Here is a 23590-nt window from a genome sequence, read left to right on the forward strand (position 1 = left end):
CGGAGGCTGGGCTCTGGCTGGCTCTGTGCGTGGCGGTGTCCAGCGTTGGCCTGGCTTGCGTCGAAGGCCTGCATGTGCCCGGGCCTTTAGCCCAGACAGGGAGAGGGCTGTGGCTCCGAGCGTGACTTTCTGGTGCTGACGGCTGGTGGGCCAACGGGCAGCTGCGGGGACCTGACCCCACGGTCCGGCAGGATGGCCTCCTGAGCCTCGCAGGGCACCCACGTTGGCCCTGGGTGTGTCTGTGCCCTCAGACTCGGCCTCCTGGGCCCACGTGTGGTCTTGGTGCAGCTTCCGGGGTGGTGTTGGGGGCTCCCGATTATGGCTCCTTGGGCCTCAGGAATCCATTTGCTGCCACACCTGATTGGCCCAGCCGATTGGACTAGGCACCCCCTTGTGTTCCCAGGACCCGGTGTCCTTGGCACCATTGGGTCGTCAGAAAGCACCGGGCGATACCAGGTGACAAGGTTCCCACCCTGAGGTCCTGCCCTGCACCCCTGTCCCCAGAGCGGAAAGGACTTCAGGACGAGCCTCCTGGCAGAGCCAGCCCTGCCCGCGGGTGCCCCGCCTGCGGTGCCAGTGGGCAGGGAGGCCGGGGCCTCGGGGCCTGACGACCGGGAGTGTCCTCATGTGTGAGGGTCGGGGTGCACCCACCCTCATCCACAGGCTCACACTGGGCTCCGGGCCACCAGCCCTGGCAGCAGACGCCGTGGAGGCAGAGAGCAAACGGGGAGGGGAGGGGCAGCCGGAGGCGGGCAGGGTGGTCAGCAGCAGGGGACACATTCAGCGGTCACGTCCGGTGGAAAAAGGAACGCTGAGCAAACCAGCCATGCCTTCGCCCCACCTCTGCTTCCGTCTGAGGCCTGTGTGCGTTACATCGCCTGTCACCATGGCTTGTGGGTTAACCACAGGGCCCAGGGCCTGTCGCCCCCGCCTGCCCGCGGGCCTGCCATCCTGCTGAGCCCCAGGCTCCCCGCCACCAGGGGTCGCTGGCTTTTCTTTGTTCAGAGACATTACCTGAGCACGTGGGTGAGGCCATCTGTGACTCAGAGAGAAACCACGGGCTGTGGGGCCCGCGTGGGGGTCAGGACGGGCCTGTGCACCGCCCGCGTCCATCCCACCCCCTCAGCCGGCTCACTGCCCTCGGGACTCACGGGGGCTCCGGCAGGTCATTCGGGAGTGCGAGTCCTGGTGGCCTTTCTGCCGCTTCGGGCCTCCCCGGCTCCCAGGCACCCCGTTCTGTTGTCCCTTCCTTCCTTCCTTCCTTCCTTCCTTCCTTCCTTCCTTCCTTCCTTCCTTCCTTCCTTCCTTCCTTCTCTCTCTCTCTCCTTCCTTCCTTCTTCTGTCTCCCTCTCCGTTCCTCTCTCTCTCTCTTCCTCTCTCTCTTTCTCTCTCTCTCTTTCTCTTTTCCTCTCCCCCCCCCCCCCTTCCTCTCTCTCTCTCTCCCCTTTTGGAAAGGGCCAACTCGTCTCTTCCTGAAGGTGGCAGTGACTCTCTGTGAAGTCGTGGACATTTTATTGCCAAACAGATGGAGCGGCGAGCGTCCGGCGTCCCCGGGTGCCCAGGAGGGCGGACAGTGGGAGGCCCAGCCCCGCAGAGTGGCGCTCACCTGGGCCCGGGCCCGGGCAGCCTGGCCCTGAGGCCCCGTGGCCCTGGCCGGCCGCTCACCGGGTCACGGAGGACCCGGCGCCGGGGAAGGAGGGGGCGGCGGCTGTCAGGTGTCGGCCGCGTCTTCATGTCATCCGTCAGCGTGAGCTCCCTGTCATCCCGGCTCAGCCTCAGCCCGCGCTCTCATCGTGTTCATTATCTCGGCTCCGACCGGCCCTCCCCCCGCGCCCCATCCAGTAAATGCATCTCGCTGCGACTCTCAGGCCCGATTATGAATCGATGATCATGCGGTGTAAGAGAGATAGATGGCTTTGAGTTCCATCTTGTCTTCCCTAATTGTAAAATATTAGTTACATTACACTGTGTCTTTTGATTAATGGAACTTATTTGGAGTAGCCTATCTGAGCCCTCCCCCTCCTGAAGTCCTCCACTGACTTTTGAGAATTGAGTGATTTCACTTAAAGCAGACAAATAGGCCCTTCAGCGGAGATAGTGAGGCCGCGGGCCGCGGGCTGTGGGCAGGCTGGGCGCCGTGTGCTCAGGAGGCAGCGCGGGGCCGGCCAGCGCGGGGCCGGCGCAGCCTGCGTGGCGACCGCGTTCCCTCCTTCCGTCCACCCCCTTTTCGGCAAACCTCGCCCATCTTGCTGACTTGCAAAACAGGATGTGAGACCAAATTGAATTAAAACGAAATAAATCGCAGGTTCCCACATTCCCGAGTCCAGCCAGTCGGATCCTGAGGGGACGCAGCCCAGCTCTCTCCGTGGGGGCTCCGTGCTCCGGGCCCGGGACTGGGTGTCAGGCGCACCCTGCCTCCCCCGTCTGACCCGGGGAGACGTCCGTCCTTTCACGAAGAGTGGGCCCCGTCGGGCACCATTGGACACGTCTGTGGAGAAAGTCCATGCTGTGCCTCAATTCCTTGTTGTGGGCAATCACCATCTTTAGGGCAAAGTCAGGAATGCGGTCACTGGCACCTACCAGCTCCGTTAGGAAGGGCTGCTTACGTGTGGGGTGCACAGTGCCTGGGTCTCCAGGAACTGAGAAGGGTGACTTTGTAAACAACCCCCCCTAGAAAAAGGAGCGAGGACTGGGGACCCCAGGATGCATGGACGGGGCACCCCCAGCCCCACCTGCTGAGATGCCTGCCACGCCCGCCTGCCAGGCCCGCCGCCGCTCGGGTCTGCTCTGTGGGATACACGCAGTGCCTACTCCGACTTCGGATTTCCCGTTTACGTGTATTTACATGATTCCCGGAGACACGGACTGTGCAGTGCTTCCTGCTCTCTCCCTGCGTGTCCTCGTGGCAGAAGACGGATTTTATTACGGGTGCAGGAAGCCTGGAATGTTTTACTTTATTTTTTAAAGACCACGGCCCTGTGCCTGCGGCTGCGGGAGAGGCGAAGGCAGGAGCACACCCGCCTGGGTCTGAAGCTCATGCTGAGGGTCTGAAGCCAGGAAACGGAGACAGCGATGGGGGCTGAGCCGCCTCCTGCCGCCTGCCCGCCCCTCCGTGCAGGTGCGCGGAGCCAAGCTCACTTGGGCGCTGCCTGAGTGGCTCAGGTCCCCCGCCCCCAAGCTGAGAGCCGGGCTTTATTTATCTTGTGTTCCTGTGGGGTTGGAGTCCTCGCTGTGGGGGAGTGTGTGCCTGAGGGTCTTTGTTCTGGGCGCCAGGGGACCCTTTGAAATGTCAGCTGCGTGGGGATGGCGGCGTCTAATAAATGTCCTGGGGCTTGAGGTGCGCGCTCTGCTCCCAGCGTCAGCCGGAGAGCGCCGGCACGTTCTCACTGCGGCATGTGGGCGCACGGGGACCGCTCTGGGCACCCCGTCAGTCCCACGGCTCGGCTGGCCTGTGTCTGTGACAGACGTAATACCGACGGTGCGGTGAACGCTGCAGCAAAAGGCAGCCAGGCCCGCGGGTCAGGCCACTCACTCGGGATGCATTTACCTGTGACAGGCTCGGCCCCACTCAGCGGATGGGCTCTGTGTTTCATGGAAGGGAAGTGGGCGCCTGAGAGGGGACAGCGGTGCCTCGGAGGCTCTCGCCCAGGGGAGCCCTGCGTTGGGACCCTCAGCCCACGTGGCATCCCCTCCTGGGGGCGGGCGGGAGGCTGGCACTGAACCTATTGGGCAGCCTCTGCGGGCAGCAGCGTAGGCAGTGGGCACGCTCACCCCTGGTCAGCTCTGTGCTGGCCTCAGGGTCTGTGTCCGCAGCCTGGGCCTGGCCCCTCTCTGAGCAGGTGGCCCTCGCTCGGCCCGGGGCAGGTGAGGAAAGGAGGTTCGGCCCCCAGATGCCCGGCAGGTGCTGGGCCAGAGCCCCCCACCCCCCCCAGCCGCTGCCTCCGCCTCGGGCCTGACTGTGTTCCGGGAAGGCTGGGCTTTGCCTCCTGGGCCCGGGCACAGCGGAGAACAGGTGGGAAAGCGGAGGCGGAACCGTGTCTGGGGCGCCGGGCTGGTGACATGACAAACCTACGCGGTGGCAGAACCGCTTTGCCTCCGGGACCGGCGCCGTCCCTGGTCCCTCCTGTGCCCTCCAGGCCCGCGCGGGCAGCTGTGCTGCTCAGTCACCTGGTCCCTCTCCCGCGGATGTGGCCGTGGTTGCCACGACGTGGGTGTCAGACAGAAAATAAAAATTAGGATATTTCCTCGGACAGCCAAGGCGCCAGGGGCCCGGGAAGTGGCCAGCAGGACCTGGGCCACCAGCCGCGGGTGCCTTCCCGGGCCGCTTCCCAGGGTCACGTGTGCGGAAGCGCTCAGCCAATCCCGGCCGCATGCGCCTTCCTAGCCGCTTCCCAGGGTCACGTGTGCGGAAGCGCTCAGCCAATCACAGGGCGCGGCTCACGCGGCAGAGACGAGGGTGACAGGTGGTGAGAAGAAAAGGGAATAACGGGGGCAGATGGGGGGAGCTCTGACTCGGGGCTGGGGGGCACGTGGGGCGCTGGACTTGGGAGCGTGCAGATTCCCGCGGGGCCGCCATGGGCACGTGTATCTTGAAAACATAAACATCCGGTGGTTTGAATGCGAGACTCCCCGCCCCCCTCCCCCACCCCCCAAATTTCAGCCAGGCTGTGTGTAAACGGGGCCTAATTGACAGCAGGTTGGGGGCGTCTGGAAAACGGGGGAAGGCAAGGGGGACCTCTTGAGACCTCCCCCAAATCCGACAACCGCGTTTGTTTCCTGGTCGCCTGCTGGGGCAGGGTTTGGCCAGGGGCGGTGGGGGGTGGGACCAGCAGCCCTGACACCAGGCCTGTATTGGAGGGGCTCTGCGTGGCCCAGGCCGCCGTGGGGGGGCGGGGGGGGGGACGGGTGTGGGGTGGGCCCTGGCTCTGGGGAGGACACCCCAGGAAAGAGAGGGAGTCTCTGGAATCTGGGAGGCGGTGAACTTGACACGCAGCCTCGTTCAGTTCAGCTCTCCCCTCCCTGCACAGCCGCGAGGTCTATTGTGAGACGCCGGAAAGAAAGGCTTGCGTGGCCGCTTGTTAATAATCATGGACAGTAGCCCATGGGCCTCCTGGGCACTAAAGGGGGCTCCAGGCTCCTCCTCAGGCAGGGACTTGGGGGGCTCTGGGGGTTGAGAGAGGAGGGGTCGGGGCGGAGCAGCTGGCTTAAGCTGGTCACCCTGCAGGGCACCGACTGTCTGCGCCTGGCTCTTCCCACCTGTGACGGGAGGACTGCCCCGACGCCGTGCCTTCCCCGGTGGGACCCGCGGTCCAGGCTCGGAACAGCCCAGAGCATCCAACAGAAAATGCTCCCGTTGCCGAAAACGGTTTGGCTCAGTGGATAGAGCGTCGGCCTGCGGACTGAAGGGTCCCGGGTTCGATTCCGGTCAAGGACATGTACCTGGGTTGTGGGCACGTCCCCAGTGGGAGATGTGCAGGAGGCGGCTGATCGATGTTTCTCTCTCATCGATGTTTCTAACTCTCTATCTCTCTCCCTTTCCCTCTGTAAAAAATCAATAAAAAATATATTTAAAAAAAAAAGAAAAAAAAGAAAAAAAAAGAAAATGTTCCCGCAACAAACAAAACCGTATTCAGTGCTGTTGGCGGACGGTTGGTCTTCCTTTTCCTTCCATTTCAGTAAATCATTTTCAACGGAATTTTGTAGCTTGAGTGAAGATTCTGGCTAATTATCATGAGTAGCTTATGCCCAGGGGGTCAGTGAGGCAGTCCCTATCAGTCTGAGCAAGAAAAGGTGAGGGAGCGTGTTTCTTTGGAGCAGGGGGGCTGGGGCCGGGGAGGAGCCCCGTCTGTGTTGTCGAAACACCTCCCACAAAATTCAGAGCAAAAGCCAGCGACCAGCTGAGCAGCCTGCTGGACAGAGGTCGGTCAGGACTCTCCTATTGAGAGTGGGGTCTGCTCAGGGGACCCCTCCCCCCGTCCCCTCCCCTCCCAGACACAGGGGGAGGGCCCGAGCCAGGCGTCCCGGCCACCAGTTGTCCCAAAGGCCTAGTGGGGAGCCAGCCAGCGCCCCCGCCCCCCGCCCGCATCCCAGGCCGCAGGGGATAGGCCGATCCGGATAATAAAAGGCTCCCTGTCCCCCAGACATTCTTCAACTGCTAGCAATCAGTTTGGGGGTGTGGGCGAGGGGGTGGGAGGTACCGAAGGACATCAAAGGGGGTCTCCCTGCGGCCTCTGCTCGGCTTCCGGCTCCGTCATTTGGGGAGGGCGGGCGCTGAGTAATTTGCGAGGCTCCCGGCAAGCAGGTTATTGTTGGCGGACAGATGGCGCGGGCGCTTTACGGCCCTCCTTCTGCGGGTCCTTGTACGCGGGTGATGCGCAGTCTGAGCCTTTGTGTTCTTGCTGAAATCTCTAATCTGAAACAGGCCATCGAGCACAGAGGCAGAGCTCAGAGCATCCTCCGTCCTCCAAAAGGGGTGGGTGGGTGGGGGGCGGCGGTGAGCAGAAATCCCAGCGCCCTGTGAGGCCCCTGTGTGCAGAGAACGCGGAGGTTACTAGGGGATGAAAAGTGGGCGAAGGGAAGGGACCCCGACGCAGAGGCAGAGGGCCCGCGGGCTCCGGGCAGGCACCGGGCTGCCTGGCATCGCCCCACCTGCCCCTGGAGAGGGCCTTTGCCTCCGCAGGCAGCACCTGGGGGCCGGGAGGGCTCTTCGCTGAGGCTGCCCTGCCCCGCCCGCCCCTGGGAGTTCCATCCCGTGGATATCCGGGAAGGAAGCGAACAGCCGAGCCGGCCCCTCTGTTTCCTCCGGTTTTTCTCTCCGACCCCGAGGATAGAATTGCTGTTTGTAAGCATCTGAAAGTCATCAGAGGCCCTGCAGTCTGTCAGGTGCCGACGCAAGAAACTGCTGAAACCGAGCGGTGCTTGCACCGAGGGCCGGGAACGTGTCATGTGCTGATGAGCGGTTATAATAATATATGAGCAAATCACAAGCATTCTGCAAATTAATCAAATCTCCCCTCCCCCGCCCCGGGGAGCGTGGCTTTGCAGGCAGCCTGGGTGCAGCAGCCTCGCTCACAGATGGCCGCGCTGGCATCAGATGGAATTTATATAACAGCCATTCTGACTTCCTGCCAAAGTAGCAGCGAACACACCAGGGAGATTGTCGAAGGCGAGTCATGTGGTTTTGCTGAGGTTGTTGTGGGAAGTTGAAGGGGGAAATCTCAAAGGCTCCTCTTTGCCTTGACTGTGTCTGCCCGGAGGGCCGGGCTCGGAGCGCCAGGCAGCCCCAGGCGGATCCGCCGCGAGGTCTTCTGCAGCAGCCGCTGGGGGGGTGGCCGTGGGTGGCCCCGGGCGAGGTCCAGCGGGAGAGGGTTGGGAGAGGGTCGCGGGGGCAGCGGCCGGACAAGCTGAGGTCAGCGGGGCGGCTCCTCCCCACGGCCTGGCCGCCTCCCCTGCCCCGGCTTTCCCCTTTTCTCTAAGTGCTGTGCTCAATGAGATCAAACGCCCTCACCGATGCACAGGCGGCTCCCTTTCCAAGGCCCCTGCGATTGTTCAGGCAGCTGATTAAACAGATCCTCTTAGGTTAGCAGCTCCCAGACCTGGGTGTGTGTGTGTGTGTGTCCCTGGCATGTGGCTGCCTGTCCCCGGCCCCCCAAGGCCTCCCTGGGCTTCTGACCCGCTCCCCCCACCCGCCCCCACGTCCCTCTCCCTGTGTATTGCGTCTGGTGGGGGTGGAGGGGCCCAGGGCTGGCACTGTGGGGAGGGGCCCCGGGTGGCCTGCAGGCTGCGCTCTGCACGAGGCCGAGGTGGGGCCGTGGGTGTGGGTGTGGGTGTGGGTGACTAGAGGGAGCGGGCCTGCTCCTCACTGCAGCCCAGCCGATGCCTGCCCACCCGGAAAGGGAGAGAAGAAAGGGAAGACGGGGTGGCTTTTCCTCCGTGCCTCCCTCCGCGATGCCACGGCCCCGCTCTGCCGCCTCTGTCTTATTTGTTTCTGGCACATGACGGCGTCTGAGGCTCCTGGCGAGGCCGCCAGGCGAGACGTTTACGCTTTACCCTGCTTTGCTCTGAGTCCTGTCGCTCTCGGCCCAGCGTGCTGCGTGGGCGGAAGAAAAGCCGCTACCGGAGCCTTGGTTCCCGTGTGGTAAGCGTCGGTCCCCTGACCCTTTCTGCGGACGGTCCCTGCGGGTCCTTTATGAGGGCAGATGTGCGTGTCCCCATCACGTGTAAACTCAGATTCATACCAGCAGTAGCACAGAATGTGCGGGCGTGACCAGGCCCCGCCACGCGGGCTTGGTGGCGTGTCCGGCAGCCGGAGGAGCCCCGTGGCCACACGGGCCCCCCCGACAGCGCTGGCGTGTTGGGGCAGGCCCGCTGGGAGTCAGCCACGTGGAACTTTGGGCACCTTGGAAGTGACCTTTCTATTTGGCGCAGATTAGATTCACGCGAACGTGCGTGGGTTGCGAGAGCGTCCCCACAGCTCACCCGTTCTCCTCCGTTACCGCATCTGACATTGGCAGGATGATCCGACCAACCAATGGCCCAGCATCAGTGTGTTACTATGAGGTAAAGCCCGTGTTTGATCCGGATTCCTCACGTCTCCCGCGCTGCTCTCGGGTGTGTCGGCGGACCATCCTCAGTCGGGTTTCCCGTGTCAGACTTGGGGTGTGGGCTGGCGGGGGGAGCCACAGGGGTAACGCGCCTCCTCGTCACCTGAAATCCGGCCCTGCTGTCCCGGACCTGGTCACCTGCCCGCCAGGTGCCTGCGCTGTGCGGTCCCTCTCCCCCCCCTCCCCCCCCCCCCCCCCGCGGGATGCTGGGAGGGGCCGCCAGGCAGCCGTGTGGGGGAGGGGCGTCGGGCCTCACCTCGGGGGGCATTTATATAGATTTTGTCCACGCGGACAGTCTGGGGCCACTTCTCTCCCTTCCCCACGTGCTTACCGCTTCGTTCCTGTAGCCACGCCACGGAGGGGATGTGGATTTTCTATGTTGGGTTATATAATTCAAGACAATGTCGTTTACTCTGTTCTTCTGGCCACGGGGGCCTGTCCCCCCTGCCCCCCATCATCTGTGGGTTTGGAGCAGTTTCGTGCTGTCCGGCCCAGGGGCACCAGGGCCGTCCTGCGAGGTTCCTGCCCCGGCCCTGGCACCGGCCGCGCCTCCGGGGGCCTGGCCCTGCTCGGAGCCTGCTGTGAGCACCGCTCTGGGCTCTGCCTGGGCTCTGCCTGGGCCCTGTGGGTTCTGCCACGTATGCCCAGCGTCTTTTTTTTTTTTTAAACAGAACATGATGATATCTAATGCACAAGTTTGATACAACCTAACGGTAAAACACCAGAGGAAAATGGTAACAAAAAACATGGTATTTCATTTGCAGTGCGTGAGAAATGGTTAACATCTCCAGTCGTAAACAAGCTCTTAAAAACCGGTAACAGAGACACTGTCATAATGCAAGGAAACTGGAAAAAATAAAATGAAAAAATGCGAGTGATGATTAAGCGCGGAGCATGCACGGCGACGCGGCTGAGCAGCGATGAGGAGGAATCTCTCTGCGTGTCGGCGAGCAGAGTGGAGACACCGACACCCAGTGCCGCACAGCGCGAGGCAGCGCCTGCAGCTCGGACGCTCAGAAACCCCCGGAGGCCGATTCACGAGGGCAGAGCCTCCTTAGAGGTTAAGCTGGACCTGAGTTCCTCCTGACGCCCTCACTCCGTGACCACACAGACCAAAGTTCCCGCCAGGCCCTGGCCGGGGGCTCGGTGGCTGGAGCGACGGCCCGCAGACCAGAGGGTCCGGGTTTGATTCCCGGCCAAGGGCATGTGCCTGGGATGCAGGCCTGATCCCGGCCCTGGTTGGGGCGTGTGCGGGAGGCCACTGATGGATGTGTCTCTGTCACATCAATGTTTCTCTCTCTCTCTCTCTCTCTCTCTCTCTCTCTCTCTCTCTCTCTCTCGCTCTACTCTAAGAATCAATGGAAAAAATATCCCGTGAGGATTAACAAAGAATATTCTTTTTGTTCACTTTCAGCAAGTGAAACAGCCGCGGGGTGCTTCAGTTTAACCCAAATCACGGAACGTAAAACCCAGAGTCATTCAGAGGCAGGGCCTCCCGAAGCGCGTTAGCACCTCTGATGAGACGGAGGAGTGTTTTTTTGAAAACTGAAAACAGAAATTACGCGCCTGATGAGAGCCATCTTGCCGGTTGGAATTAGGGAAATTAGGGGAGATCTGCATATGCTGCGCGGTGCCCCGGAAGCCGCCTGCCGGTGGGTGGGTGCCCCGACTCCTCGCCCCGCCCGGCCTGGGGGCCAGGAGGCGGCGGCGGGGTGCTGGGGCCCAGTTAGCGAGTGGCCTGGTTGCGGCCACCCCCAGGGCCCTGGTGGGGGCACCGAGCCTCTGCTCTGAGACCACCTGGTGACCTGGCCAGAACGGGGCCGCGTGCACACCTGACTTTGGACCAGGTCTGGGCCCGGTTCTGGTGTCTGTAAAACAGGACACATCTCACTACCCATGAGAACAGGGGGGCGGCTCCCCAAAATGTGCCCTGGGGAATGAGTGGGCGTCAGACATTTCCTCGCCCCCCCTCCCAGGGACGGATGCCCCAGGCAGGGCCCTCCCTGCAGCCCCTCTCCCCGGCCACCCCCCCGCCCCCCCAGAAGAGGCCATGTTTCGGGGTCCAGAGCAGAGGAGCCGCGGCTGTAATTAACGGATGGCGCCCCGAGGACAGGCGCCTGCCTCCCGGCAGAGAGCAGGAAGTGAGAAAAACGCCCGCTCCCCACTTTTGTCATAAACAACGGACGCCCTGCTCTCTCCGCACTCGCTTGACCCTCCGCTCCGTATACATATTTATATATTATTCATAGTGGATTAAAAATGGATGCGCTCCTTACCGCGGCGGGACGCGCAGTGACAATACAAATTAACGTATGATGTACTTACTCTCTGCACCCGTGACGGGGAGCGCTGATGGCCCGGGAGTGAGAGGTGAGGGCGGGAGGGGGTGGGCCTGGGCGGCGCTGTCGGGCTCTGGCCCTGGACGCACATGGGACCAGGCTGCGGGCTGTCCCCCCTCCCTCCTCCCACGGGGGGTCCCAGCTTCCCAGGGTCCCGAGGGCCTGCCCCCCGGCCCCCGGAGCCTCCCTCTACCTGTGACCTGCTCCTCACACTCACCTTCACGGGGGGGGGGGGGAACCCACCCCTCCATTCCTCCATTCCTCCAAGAACTTTCTCCTACCTCAGTGTGGCCAGACCATCAAAAGCTCACAGAAGGGTGTGTGTGTGTATGTCCGTGTGTATACATGTGTGTGCATGCATGTGTGTGCATGCATGTCTGAGTGTGTGTCTGTGTTTATGTGTGTTCATATTTTGTGCTGCGAGCAGTGTTTGTGTGAACATATGTGTTTCATGTACGTGTGTGTGTATCTTATAAAACACATTGTGATCATGCTTCTAGGAAGTCTTGGGAGAGTTCGGGACCTGGGTGTAGCCCCTGGACATTGGTTGTCAAGTCCAGCTGCGGGTTCACTGAGCCTCAGCCTCCTCGCCTGTGCAGGGGGCTGGAAGCTCTCCTTGGCAGAACGGCCCAGAGCTCGAATGTGCTGCTGCGACGGACGTGGGAGGCTGTGAGCGTGGGCCTGGCTTCTCCTCGCAGGGTGGGGGCCGGGTCGGGTTCGTCATGACCCCCCGTGTTGTGGAGGCTCCTCCTCCAAACGCACACGCACATACGCCCACACCCAGTTCCCGTCTCACCGAGCGAACGGGACCAGCGGGGCGCGCCGGGGCCTGGACGGTGGTCAGGGCTGCGCCGGGAGGTCCGGCGGCTCCTCGGAAGGCAGGTGGCACCGCAGGTTCCGGGCAAGGAGGTCCCAGGGGGAGCGGAGGGGCACCTGGCATGTCCGGGGCGGCCAGGCCCAGCCCGGCCGGGTCTGAGGGGCCCTGGGAGCGGAGAGTCCAGCAGGTCGAAGGCGTTGACCTGGGACCCTCTGTCGGGGAGGACGAGGGACCGAGCCCTCCTGACACCCACGGACAGGGAGGCAGCTTCGGGCTCCGCAGGCTCTGGTGGGAGTGAGTTTCCGCTGCAAACGTCGGCCGGGCCTCCGGTTTCCGGGGGACAAGACTGTTGGCGGGTACAGGGGCGTCGGGGAGCGGCTCTCGGGAAAGGGCTGCGCGTGCAGTGAGCACGTTCCCGGGAATTGCGCCCGTATGTCCTTGTTTGCTTTGTGGGCAAATGGAAGCAGCCCTGGCCGGACTCCGGGTGGGACAGCACGTCCACGGCTCCCCAGCCTCGGGGGCACGGTTGTTCCCTCGCGACTTCCCCAACCGGATGCCACGCGGCTCCCCGAGGGCGGGCTGCGGCGTCTGCTGCGCTCCAGGGCCCAGGCATCGAGCGCGAGGGTGAGACCCGGGGACCCGTCTTTGCTCCGACTCCGAGCCTTTCCAGAAAAGCGTGGTTTCCAGAGCTGCTCTCCCAGCTCCACCTTCGTGGATGCTGGCCGGTGTGCCAAATGGTTAGAGCATCAGCCCATAGGACTGGGGGTGGCGGGTTCGATTCCCAGTCAAGGGCACATATCTTGGTTGCAGGCTCAATTTCCGGCCCCAGTCAGGGCAACCGATGGATGTGTCTCTCTTACATCGATGTTTCTCTCTCTGTCTTTCCCTCTCCCTTCCACTCTCTCTAAAAATCAGCGGGAAAATATCCTCAGGTGAGGATTAACCAGAAAGAAAAGAAAAGAAAGAAAAGAATGTCCTCCCACAGACTGAGAGCCAAGAGTGGCTCCTACATTTCTCAGCAGTTGGAGAAAAATAACTCCAGCAGGAATAACAGTTCATCACACGTGGAGTCATCTGAAATGCAGATTTCCACACCCACAGTAAATTCTTGAATTTCAGCAACGAGCAGGTGGAAGCCTGGCTCCTCTGTTGTTCTTTCAGTGCAAGCATTGTATCCGTCCAAATATTCACCCTCTAACTTTCTATGAAAAGGGAGTTCCAGGTGTGGGGAGCTTTCTCTCCTGTCACCTGGACAGTCGGCCTTAAACTCTCAGGCGGAGTAGCCCGGCCGGCGTGGCTCCGTGGCTGCGCGTCCACCTATGAACCAGGAGGTCACGGTTTGATTCCCCGTCAGGGCACAGGCCCGTGTTGCGGGCTCGATCCCTGATGTGGGGCGTGCAGGAGGCAGCCGATCCATGATTCTCTCTCATCATGGATGTTTCTCTCTCTCTTCCTCTCCCTTCCTCTCTCTGAAATCAATAAAAACGTATCAAAAACACACAAAACCTCTGGCTGGATAAACAGATGTCACACCCCCGCCCATGTTACTCTGATTTGGTAACTTAGTAACTTCTTATTTGTCCAAATAGACGGATTGGTTGCCTTTCTCTCCTTTGCTGTGTGACTTTGGCAAAGTCCTAAGACACATGGTATTGATGACATGGGTGACGGGCTGTGGGTGACAGGGGCTGTGGGTGACAGAGACCGTGGGTGACAGGGGCCGTGGGTGACAGGGACTGTGGGTGACGGGCTGTGGGTGACAGGGGCCGTGGGTGACAGGGACCGTGGATGACGGGCTGCGGGTGACTAACAGGGACCTTGGGTGACGGGGACCCTAGCCCCGCCATGGGGCGCAGGGCCTGAGCTGCTGGCTGACTGCCTCTCTCTCCGCAGGTCACCGGCCCTTCCAGTGCCGCTACTGCCCCTACAGTGCCTCTCAGAAGGGGAACCTGAAGACCCACGTGCTCTGCGTGCACCGCATGCCCTTCGACAACAGCCAGTACCCCGACCGCAGGTTCAAGCGCTCCAGGGTCGACTCGGAGGCGGCGGGTGTGGACGAGGCGGCGGCGGGGGGCGCGGAGCTGGCGGAGGAGGGCGGCCAGGCCCCCGAGGAGCCGGCCCTGGGCGGCCACCTGGCCCAGGCCTAGGGCTGGCGCCTGGAGGAGAGCGAGCTCGCTGCATCGGGGGGATCACGGTCCCCCCCCAGCCCCCACTAGTGTCTAGGACGTTGGAGAGATTAGAGAGAGATCTATATCTATATTCAAACAGACCGGCCCTCGACCATGGCTGCTAAGCTGTTACCGGCCACAAGGACGTCCCGGCCGCGTCCCTGGGGGAAGGCGGCCTCCGGGGCCGGGCCCACGCCAGCCCCATCGTCCTTGTCCCCACACCACGCTCTGCTGGCGGCCGAGAGGCGACGCCATCCCCACGCCCTGGTGTGGCCCGGAAGGCGGGGTCCTTGCTCCTGTTAGAAACGCCCCCAGAACCTGACACCCGCTGTGTCCCTGACCTGGCCCCCCCAGGGGCGCGCAGGGGGTGCAGGGGGGCACAGGTGGCATTGGTCCAGCCAGGCTGGAGTGCGCGGCCCAGGGAATCAATAGGCGGCGCGGCGGCTGTGCAGGAAACCCGAGCTGCCCCCCCCCCCATGGGCCTCACTCAGCGCGTCCAGGTCAAGAAGTGTCTGTGGGCGCCCCCCTCGCCGGTGGGATGAGCGGTTAACCCCCCCCCCCTTTAAAAATATTTTTAGCTCAAACTGCAGGATCAAGGAAAGTGCTTTTTTTTTCTGGTTTGTCTTAATTTTTAATTTTTGGATTCATAAAACAAGGTGGCTAATGAAAGCGGTTTAGGGGAACACGCTGAACGATGGCTCAGAAACAGCAGCCCACCCCGTCCCCGTCAGGCGCTGGCAAGTCAGGGCAAGGGGTGTCCTCGTGGGAAGACGGGCTTTGATTGTGATTCTAAGGACCGGGCGCGGGGGCACCCCTTCCGCAGGAGCTCGGGTTCAAGCGCGAGTCCAGGCGCCCCGCTCCCGGCCGCCAAGGGAGAAAACGGTTTGAGTTAAAATGTCTGTTTTTGTAAAACAAACGTGTTCTCTATTTTTGTAGATTTTAGATTTTTTCTACTGATTGGGTACTCCAAATTTATCGAGTTCTTCGCCACTTCGCCGCCCCGAGGGAGACTTTGAGGGCCAATAATAAAACACTTAACTCCTTTAAAACAAAAAAAAAGGTTTAAGAAAGACTAGTTGAGGGCGATTCTTGAATCTGCTGGGATGGAGAGACGGTTCGGCCTCTCCCGCCCGTCCTGTGAGGGACCCAGAACCGGTGCTGCTGCCTGTGGGGTAGAGAAGCGATGAAGTCACAGCTTCTAAAACAGAATCCTTCGGACTTAAAAAAAGAAATCAATAGACAAGCCCCTCTTCCCCCGCAGGCTGGGAGCACAGGACAAAACCCAGGGCCTTAAGCACTTCAGCTCTGCCTCCAGCAGTTTACCCGGCACTAAACTGCAATGATGTACACACAGCGCTCGCCCTCCCGAGGCAGGAAGCCGGGGCGCACGCGCCTGGGGGTGTCGCCCCCCCCCCACGGGCTGCCAGACCGCGAGGCCGCTGCGCACCGGGGCCGTCGGGCGCACGGCCAGCTGCTCTCTCGTGTTTTCTAGACTAGTTCTCACTGCCTTACTTAACTCGAGTGGATACATTAATGCAACGGTTTCCATGACCCTAGAGGAAGGACCGCGCTGGTGCCGAGACGTCCGCCCGTAGTGAGCTGTAGGGTTTTAACTGCGCTGCTGTGTTTGGTGACTGTGCCGGTCGCTTGCTTTCTGTGTGTTTGCCCCGCCTTTGGTATCTTAGCAGAGAAAAAAAAAAAGTATCTATATATTAAAAAAAAAAAAAAAAGATTAAAAAAAAGTAAAAAGAAAAAAAAAAACACAGGAAAAAAAATGAGAGCCACATTCCATTTCTAGCACTTTGGGAACCCCGTATCTCTCGTGTCTTCTGAGCATCGTCCGATGCGCCAGGCAATAATAATTCTGTGTGTGACACTGGGAACAGCCCCCCGTCGTGGCGTGTGTGTCCATCCCACTTGGTCCCGTGCTGCCACCCCGCCCCCCCCCGACGCACCAGCGCCAGCGCCGGGCTCGCGTGTCACCAGGTCCCGCCGCCCGCGCGTCCGGCTCCCCCCCGTGACCCCGTGGTCTGTGATGCTGGTCCTCTCCCGCCCGCACCCGGGGAGGCGCGCTCTCCGGGGAAGTCCGAGATCAGTAGAGTAGAGGGTTTTGTTGCTATGCTTGTAACAAGTAGACACCTTTGTATTTAAAGTCTATTCTTGGTCATTATTTATTATGATAATACATCGGTTGACAGAACTTTATTCTGGTATAGAAAGTATTAAAAGTTGTTTTTTCAGCAATGACTGTTTCCTTTCTGCTGTTAGAATAAACTGTCTTTGAAGTAGTCCCGTTCTATCCAGTGTTTTATGCAATAAAACCTCTACCTCTGAAAAAATAACCTCTCTTCCTCGTCCCGTCTGTCTGCCGGGAAGGGGAGGCCGGACGTGCAGCTGGGTTGGACGGTGAGACGGGTCCCATCCCACTGGAAGAGGGAAAAGGGCCCGGCCGTATCCCGGGCACCCGTCCCTGCGCATGGGGGCTCGAGCTGAATGACTCTCTGTGCGGTATAAGGAGTGTGTGTGCACACGCGTGTGTGCATGTGTCTGCATATATACACATGCATGCATGTGCGTGGGCCCGTGTGTGCATGTGTAGCTGTGCGTGTACATGTGCATGCGTGCACACCCACGTGCATGCGTGAACTCTGTCTCCGGAAAGGCTGGCAGAAACCAGTTTCAATAAGGTAAAACCTTCGGAAAGAAAAGGCTTTTCATGTCACGGAGATTAGATAGGACATGGGAAGCACGGGTCTATTTTACTGGTAAAAGGCGGTGTCTTTAAATCAGTCAGTGAGGGAGGTCTTTTCCCTCCGCACCACCGAGGAGCCTGGCTTCTCCCTCTCCCAGGGCAGCGGCGAGGACGCCGCCCGAGGTGCGTGCGGCTGGAGCGGCAAGGCTGGCGGAGGGGCGGGCGTGGGCCCCAGGGGCCGGGCAGGGCTGGGCTGGGTGTGCTGTCCTGGGGTTGGTCCTGGGTCCCAGGTGGGTCAGCGCGGCTGCAGCCTTGGGATCTGAGGGCCCGAGACCTGTAGTCGCAGAGGCGCCCCCCTTCACAGGAGCCTGCGAGTCACCCCGCTTCTTTTAAACGTGGGGCCGCTGGACGGGAGCAGGGAATGAACGGAACCTCGCAGTCCTGCTGCCACCAACAGCCCAGGTGAGTCACGGCTCACGGTGAGGGGCGGGGAGCGGCCCCCTCAGGGGAAGAGGTGGACGGAGGGGGTCACAACGCCACCAACACGATGGCCCAGGCCCAGAGGCGGCCAAGGGACTCGGAGCGTGGGGTGTGGCCGTGAGGGACGGGGGTTCGAATCCTCCTACCACGGCCCATCCGCGGTCCGGCTGACGGGTACCATGGCACACGCAGTCACACGCAGTCACCTGCCCGTCCTCGCTGCGACCCTGGGGACCTGCTGCTCCGTCCCCCGAGGCGGGGGCGGCTCGGACGGGCTTTCTCCTCCTGCCCCCGGAGCTGCCGGGCTGCTGGCACCCAGGGCCGAGGCGGTGCTTGTGCTGAAACGCTCACAGACGTGGCCGCCTGCCGGCTCCTGTGTTTGGGGGTGCGCGCTCCCCCCCCGCCCCCCCCCCCCCTGCCCGCCAGCCTGACATCTGCATGAGGCGGTGTATCATGCAGCCCTCCCCCGGCCGACGGCACGCACCATCCCCAGGAAATCAGCCTTAAATACTGTGGTCGCTTCTCCAGGCAGAAGGGCCGGCACGTTCCAGGACCCCGGGGGTCCCACGGGGACGGAAGGAAAGGCGCGGCCTCGTGCAGGATTAAAGATGTCGCCCGGCCGGCCTTCCGTCCGTGTAGGGCTGGTGTCGTCCTCTCTTCACCTGTTGAGAGAAAGGGGAGCGACAGAGCGCGGGCGGGAGGGGGGGGCGGGTAGGGGGAGGGAGGGGAAGGGCTTATGCGACCAGGGAAATCACAGGCGATGGAAGAGGAGGGGGAAAATTTAAATGATCCCCGACCGAACTGTTTCGCTGTTAATACAGAAATACAGTGTGAGACACATTTAATGGGCTCTATTTTTTATTATACTATGCTGAATAATTAAGTTTGAAGCTAAGTGTCACATGGATTTATCTTTTAATTAAAAAAGCATGGTTCACGCATATTTGAGTGGTAGTCCAAATAAATGCAATATAGGAATTTATGCTTGTTTATCTAGGTGTTAATTACCTGAGATTGTTCCGGATTACTTCTTCTTATAACGGGGCATGGGCTCGTGTCAGGACGAATAAAGCTTGCCCGCGGAGCCTTATCAATTTGCTAAGTCGAGTGCTGGGGTCTGACCTGCGGGGGGGGGGGCAGGGAAAAACCTGGGGGGCGGTTATGTACACACACAGCCCCCCTCCAACCCACACCAAATAAAACCGTCGTTTTTAGGAAATATTTCTCGGACATAAAGGCATAAATATATCTTCGCTGCTTTACGGCTTCTTGTCCGCGGCTGTTCCTAAGCCGCGTGATTATTTACGCTTCGGGTGATGAGGAGTTGGGCGGGGAGCGGCCGGAAGAGGCTCCAGCCATCCCCCCCACCTGAGCCGGCAGCGCCCTGGGCCTGGGAGGGGGGCAGGGGGCCAGGCAGGAAGCCGGGGATGTGTCTGAAGGGTGTCCGTCTCCCTGCGGCTCCCAGGAAAGGCGGCCAGTGGGAGGGAGAGGGGTCTCCAGGTGGAGGGTGACAGGTCGTGTTTGTAGGTCAAGGACACACAGGGACAGTAGGCCCAGAGCCCCAGCGGTTCCCCAACACCTCGGATCGGACCTGGCTTTTTTTTTGCTTTTTTTTAGTATAATTTTTATTGACTTCAGAGAGGAAGGGAGAGGGAGAGAGAGAGAGAAACATCCATGATGAGAGAATCACTGATCGGCTGCCTCCTGCACCCCCCCCCCCCCCCACCGACTGGGGATCGAGCCCACAACCCAGGCCTGTGCCCTGACCGGGAGTCGAACCCTGGCTCACAGGCCGATGCTCAATCATGGAGCCACCGCAGCCGAGAGCCTGGCTGCTTCTTTGTTTATAAAGTGATCTGTGCGGCTCCAGCCAGGGCCTTGGGAGAAGCGGGAGGTGTGGGTGCCGAGCTGCGGGCCGGGGGCAGGACTGCGTGGTGCACCTTTGCTGAGGGCGGGGGGCGCGTTGCCTGTTCGGCTTCCGCTGGCCTTTCCCACGGGTCCAGGCCCCTGTGCGGCCGTCAGCCACCAGGGAACCCATGAGAAGAGCTGCAGGCCTGTGGGTTCACCGGGCTCCATGGTCTTTTCTCGGGGCACAGGGGGCGCTGCAGGGGAGCAGGGGCCTCGCTCAGCGGCCCTTCTGTCCAGCTGACCTGGGGGCCGGGGAGCCCGGACAGCAGACCTGCCCCACCTGGGGCTCTGGGCCTGGGAGGCTGCCGTTCCCAGTGTGTCCCCTCCCCGGGTGGGGCCTGGTTGGAAGGGACTGGTCACCGGCCGTGCACCAGGGTGGGGAGCAGGGCAGGCTCCGGGCGGGGGTGGGGCTCCTGTGGCCGTGGGGGCTCCTGTCTTCTGACTCATTTCATTTCGCACCACGTGTCCTGCCTGTGCGAGGCGAGCACAGGGGGTCGGAGCCAGCGGCCGGGTCAGCGCCTGCCCTCCCCGCCCCGCTGAGCTGGCCGCTCTGACGCCTGTGACCTGGGGTCGCCGCCTTGTCCGACTGCCTCTCACGTCTCAGTTTGCTGACGGGTGGTTTTGGGGAGTCCACACAAATCCTTCAGACGTAACTCACGGCGAAGAGGCGCTCCTGGGGGGTGATGGCGGGAATTAGGCGCTGAGGGTTGGGCTGTGCCGGGCCCAGGGTGTGGGAGCCGGGGAGGGATCACCTACCTCCCTGCCACAGGCCCAGGCCCAGCCCTGAAGTCCTCCTGCCTCAGGGCTGGATGGTAGGGTCCCTGCCTGCCTGGGGGTGGCAGGGGGGAGCAAGGGCATTTGTTAGCAGTGAGCAGCCTGACTCCCCCACCCCCAACCCCACCCCCGCTGCCCTCCGCTCCTCCTCGGCTCCTCTTGGGGGTAGCGGACGCTGCTACAGGGCACCAGGCATCCTCTACAATAAAAGGCTAATATGCAAATCAGCCTAACAGCAGAATGACCGGTCGCTATGACGCGCACTGACCACCAGGGGGGCAGACACTCAGTGCAGGAGCTGCCCCCTGGTGGTCAGTGCACTCCCACGGAGGGAGCACCGCTCACCCAGAAGCCGGGCTCATGGCTGGCGAGCGCAGTGGCCGTGGCAGAAGCCTCTCCCGCCTCCGCAGCAGCGCTAAGGATGTCCGACGATCGGCTTAGGGGTGTCCATGGGGAGCGGGCCTAAGCCATCAGTCGGACATCCCCCAAGGGCTCCCGGACTGCGAGAGGGCGCAGGCCAGGCTGAGGGACCTCCCCCTCCCCCCCCCACCGAATGCACAAATTTTGTGCACCAGGCCCCTAGTTTAAAATATTGTGTTTGCCTTGAAAATGGGCCCATGTTCCCTTCAGGCCATCAACGTTTCGTCGCATTGCATGTTCACGTGGGAAGAAACCTCACAGGGTGTGGTGCCCGACATACCCATCCAGGACGAGAGGAGGCTGCCCGGCTAGTGTGGCTCAGTGATTGAGCAGCGACCTAGCAGCCAGGAGGTCAGGGTTCGATTCCCCGTCAGGGCACATGTCTCGGTTGCCGGCTCTATCCCCGATAAAGGGTGTGCAGGAGGCAGCTGATCCATGATGCTCTCTCATCATTGTTTCGATCACTCTCTCCCTCTCCCTTCCTCTCTCTGAAATCAGTTTTAAAAAAGAGAGAGAAGGGGAAGCTGAGGGCACAGGGGAGCTCCGACGTGGGCCCCGCACAGCCTCTCGCACCGAAGAGGCCTCTGGTGTCACTCACAGAGTGTCGTCAGGGCAGCCGCCGTGGCTCTGTGATTCCTGAAGCAGGTAGTGACCTCAGAGCAAGGGACGCATTGACCCCTGACCCAGCAGGTGCTGCTGTGACCCTTGACGGCCCAGGAAGCCTGGTCGACCAGTTGTCTCATCCCTCACTCAGCTGTCAGCGATCGTGCTCTGCCTTGGGGGTGTGCTGGGCATGGGCTGGGCATGAGCTGGGCATGGGCTGGGCAGCGGTGGGCCGGGCATGAGCTCGGCCAGGGAGGTCCGGGAAGTCCCTGATGACCTAGGAAGGACCCAGGAAGCCACACGCCACCGAGCTTGGGGGCACGTCTCCTTCCACGGCGGCTCCTGGGTGGCCCTCCGTGTCCCAACTCCCAAGCTCCGTGACTCCCTCGTGCCCGTCAAGGTCAATGTGATTGACCCAAAGGGCAGTGGGGACAGGAAAGGAGATGGAGCACCCCGCCTCCCAGGGGCAGTGGGGCTGGGCCTACATGGGGACCAGGCTGGGTGTGGGGGAGGGGCTGAGGGAGGGGGTTCCCAGAGGAAGGGTCCGTGTTCCCCAAGCAAAGACCCGCAGGCGCCCGGTGGCTTGTGTGAGGAACCAGCAGGCCGGCAGGACTGGAACCCGGGGGGAGCATGAGGGGTCGGAGGAGAAGGCGTCTGGGCTGGTGTGCACGGTTTCTTGTGATTTTTAAGAAATCCTCACCACAGGGTATGTTCTTGCTGATTTCACAGAGAGAGAGAGAGATAGAAGCATGGACGGGCTGCCTCTGGTCTGTACCCCGTTCGGGGATTGCACCTGAACCTGGGCATGTGCCCTGACCGGGAATCGAACCAGCGACCTTTCGCTGCACACGACGATGCTCCAACCAGCCGAGCCACACCGGCCAGGGCTCCAGTGCTGCTTCCTGTCATGGGGACCAGGAGGGACTGGCAGGCTCTGTTACTGCCGTCACCGTGACGCTGCCAGGCTGCAGGCTGGTGAGCCGGGACTGGCTCCGGCCCCCACACCCCGTCAGCACGGCTTCGCGCCCCGGGCTTACCAGCAGGTGGTCTTGTGCCCCCCCCTGCTCCCTCCAGGGCCTGAGCCTCACGCAGGGCCCGTGTGCGATGCTGCGGGTGAGGCTCTGTGCTGACCTCTGCGCTGACCTCTGCGCTGACCTCTGCGCACACACCTCCAGGGCGGCCTGGGTTAGGCCCGCGTCATAGTAGCGCCCGACCTGGGACACTGCCATTGAACAGAGTGCGTTCCTACAGCTGAGACGGCGATGGCACGGCCTCTTCCCACTGTGCGTCCAGTGGCCGGCGCCCGTGCGGGGTCGACGCTGCCTCTTCCAAGCGGTGGGGGGTGGGGGGTGCGGGAGTCGCTGTTGCGTGTGGCCCTGCGCTCACCTGTGTGGAGCCGAGGAAACGACTCATGGGCTTTGGTGGGTCGGGTCCAGATCTGACTCTCAGCTCTGCCCAGTGAGTGGCCGAGACCTTGGCCAGGTGCCCGCCCGCCCCCCGCCTGCTCGTCTCTGCAAACACTCAGCGGTACCAGCCAGGCCCACGGGGATGCCGGCCCGCGTGTGTGTGCGTGGTCCTGTATGTGTGTGTGTGGCCCTGTGTGCGTGTGTGTCCTGTGTGCGTGCATGTCCTATGTGCATGCGTCCTGTGTGCATGCGTCCTGTGTGCGTCCTGTGTGCATGTGTGGCCCTGTGTGCGTGTGTGGCCCTACGTGTGTATGGCTGTGTGTGTGTGTGTCCTGTGTGAGTGTGTGGCCCTGTATGCGTGCGTGGCCCTGTATGCGTGCATGGCCTGTGTGTGTGTGTGTGTGTGTCCTGTGTGCGTGCATGTCCTGTGTGTGTGTCCTGTGTGCGTGTGTGTCCTGTGTGCATGCGTCCTGTGTGTGTCCTGTGTGCATGTGTGGCCCTGTGTGCGTGGCCCTATGTGTGAGTGTGGCCATGTGTGTGTGCGTGTCCTGTGTGAGTGTGTGGCCCTGTATGCGTGCGTGGCCCTGTATGTGTGCATGGCCCTGTGTGTGTGTGTGTCCTGTGTGCGTTCATGTCCTGTGTGTGTGTCCTGTGTGCGTGTGTGGCCTTGTGTGCGTGGCCTGTGTGCGTGTATGTCCTGTGTGTGTGCGTGGCCTGTGGGCGTGTGTGTCCTGTGTGTGTGCGTGGCCCTGTGTGCGTGCATGTCCTGTGTGCGTACGTGTCCTGTGTGTGCGTGTCCTGTGTGTGTGTGGCCCTGTGTGTGTGTGTGGCCCTGTGTGTGTGCGTGGCCCTGTGTGCGTGTGTGTCCTGTGTGTGTGTGTACTGTGTGCATGCATGTTCTCTCTGTGTGTCCTGTGTGCATGTGTGTCCTGTACGCATGTGTGTCCTGTGTGTGTGTCCTGTGTGTGCATCGCCCTGTGTGCGCGTGTGCCCCTGTGTGCATGTGTGTCCAGTGTGCGTGTGTGTCCTGTGTGCATGCATGTTCTACGTGTGTGTCCTGTGTGCATGCATGTTCTCTCTGTGTCCTGTGTGTGTGCGTGTCCTGTGTGCGTGTGTGTCCTGTGTGCGTGCATGTTCCCTGTGCATGTACTGTGTGCATGTGTCCTGTGTGCGTGCATGTTCTCTGTGTGTGCATGTCTGTGTGTATATGTGTCCTGTGTGCGTGCATGTTCTCTGTGCATGTCCTGTGTGCGTGCATGTTCTCTGTGCATGTCCTGCGTGCGTGTGTCCTGTGTGTGTGCATGTTCTCTGTTTGTGTCCTGCGTGCATGTCCTGTGTGCGTGCATGTTCTCTGTTTGTGTCCTGTGTGCGTGTCCTGTG

General features: G+C 61.5%; 1 protein-coding gene across 2 annotated transcripts in view; it reads left to right on the top strand.

The window, feature by feature from the left end:
• ZNF536 (zinc finger protein 536) overlaps nucleotides 1-14397 on the top strand; it is a 290099-nt gene extending 275702 nt beyond the window's left edge. For both annotated transcript variants that reach the window (XM_059668157.1, XM_059668158.1), the window contains exon 6: nucleotides 13653-14397. In XM_059668157.1, coding sequence (XP_059524140.1) covers nucleotides 13653-13906 — 254 coding nt within the window. In that variant the 3' untranslated portion in view covers nucleotides 13907-14397. The remainder of the gene's footprint in view (nucleotides 1-13652) is intronic.
• The last annotated feature ends 9193 nt before the right edge of the window (nucleotides 14398-23590 follow it).

This window comes from Myotis daubentonii, chromosome 15 (genome assembly GCF_963259705.1).
Source record: "Myotis daubentonii chromosome 15, mMyoDau2.1, whole genome shotgun sequence".
NCBI classification, from domain to species: Eukaryota; Metazoa; Chordata; class Mammalia; order Chiroptera; family Vespertilionidae; genus Myotis; species Myotis daubentonii.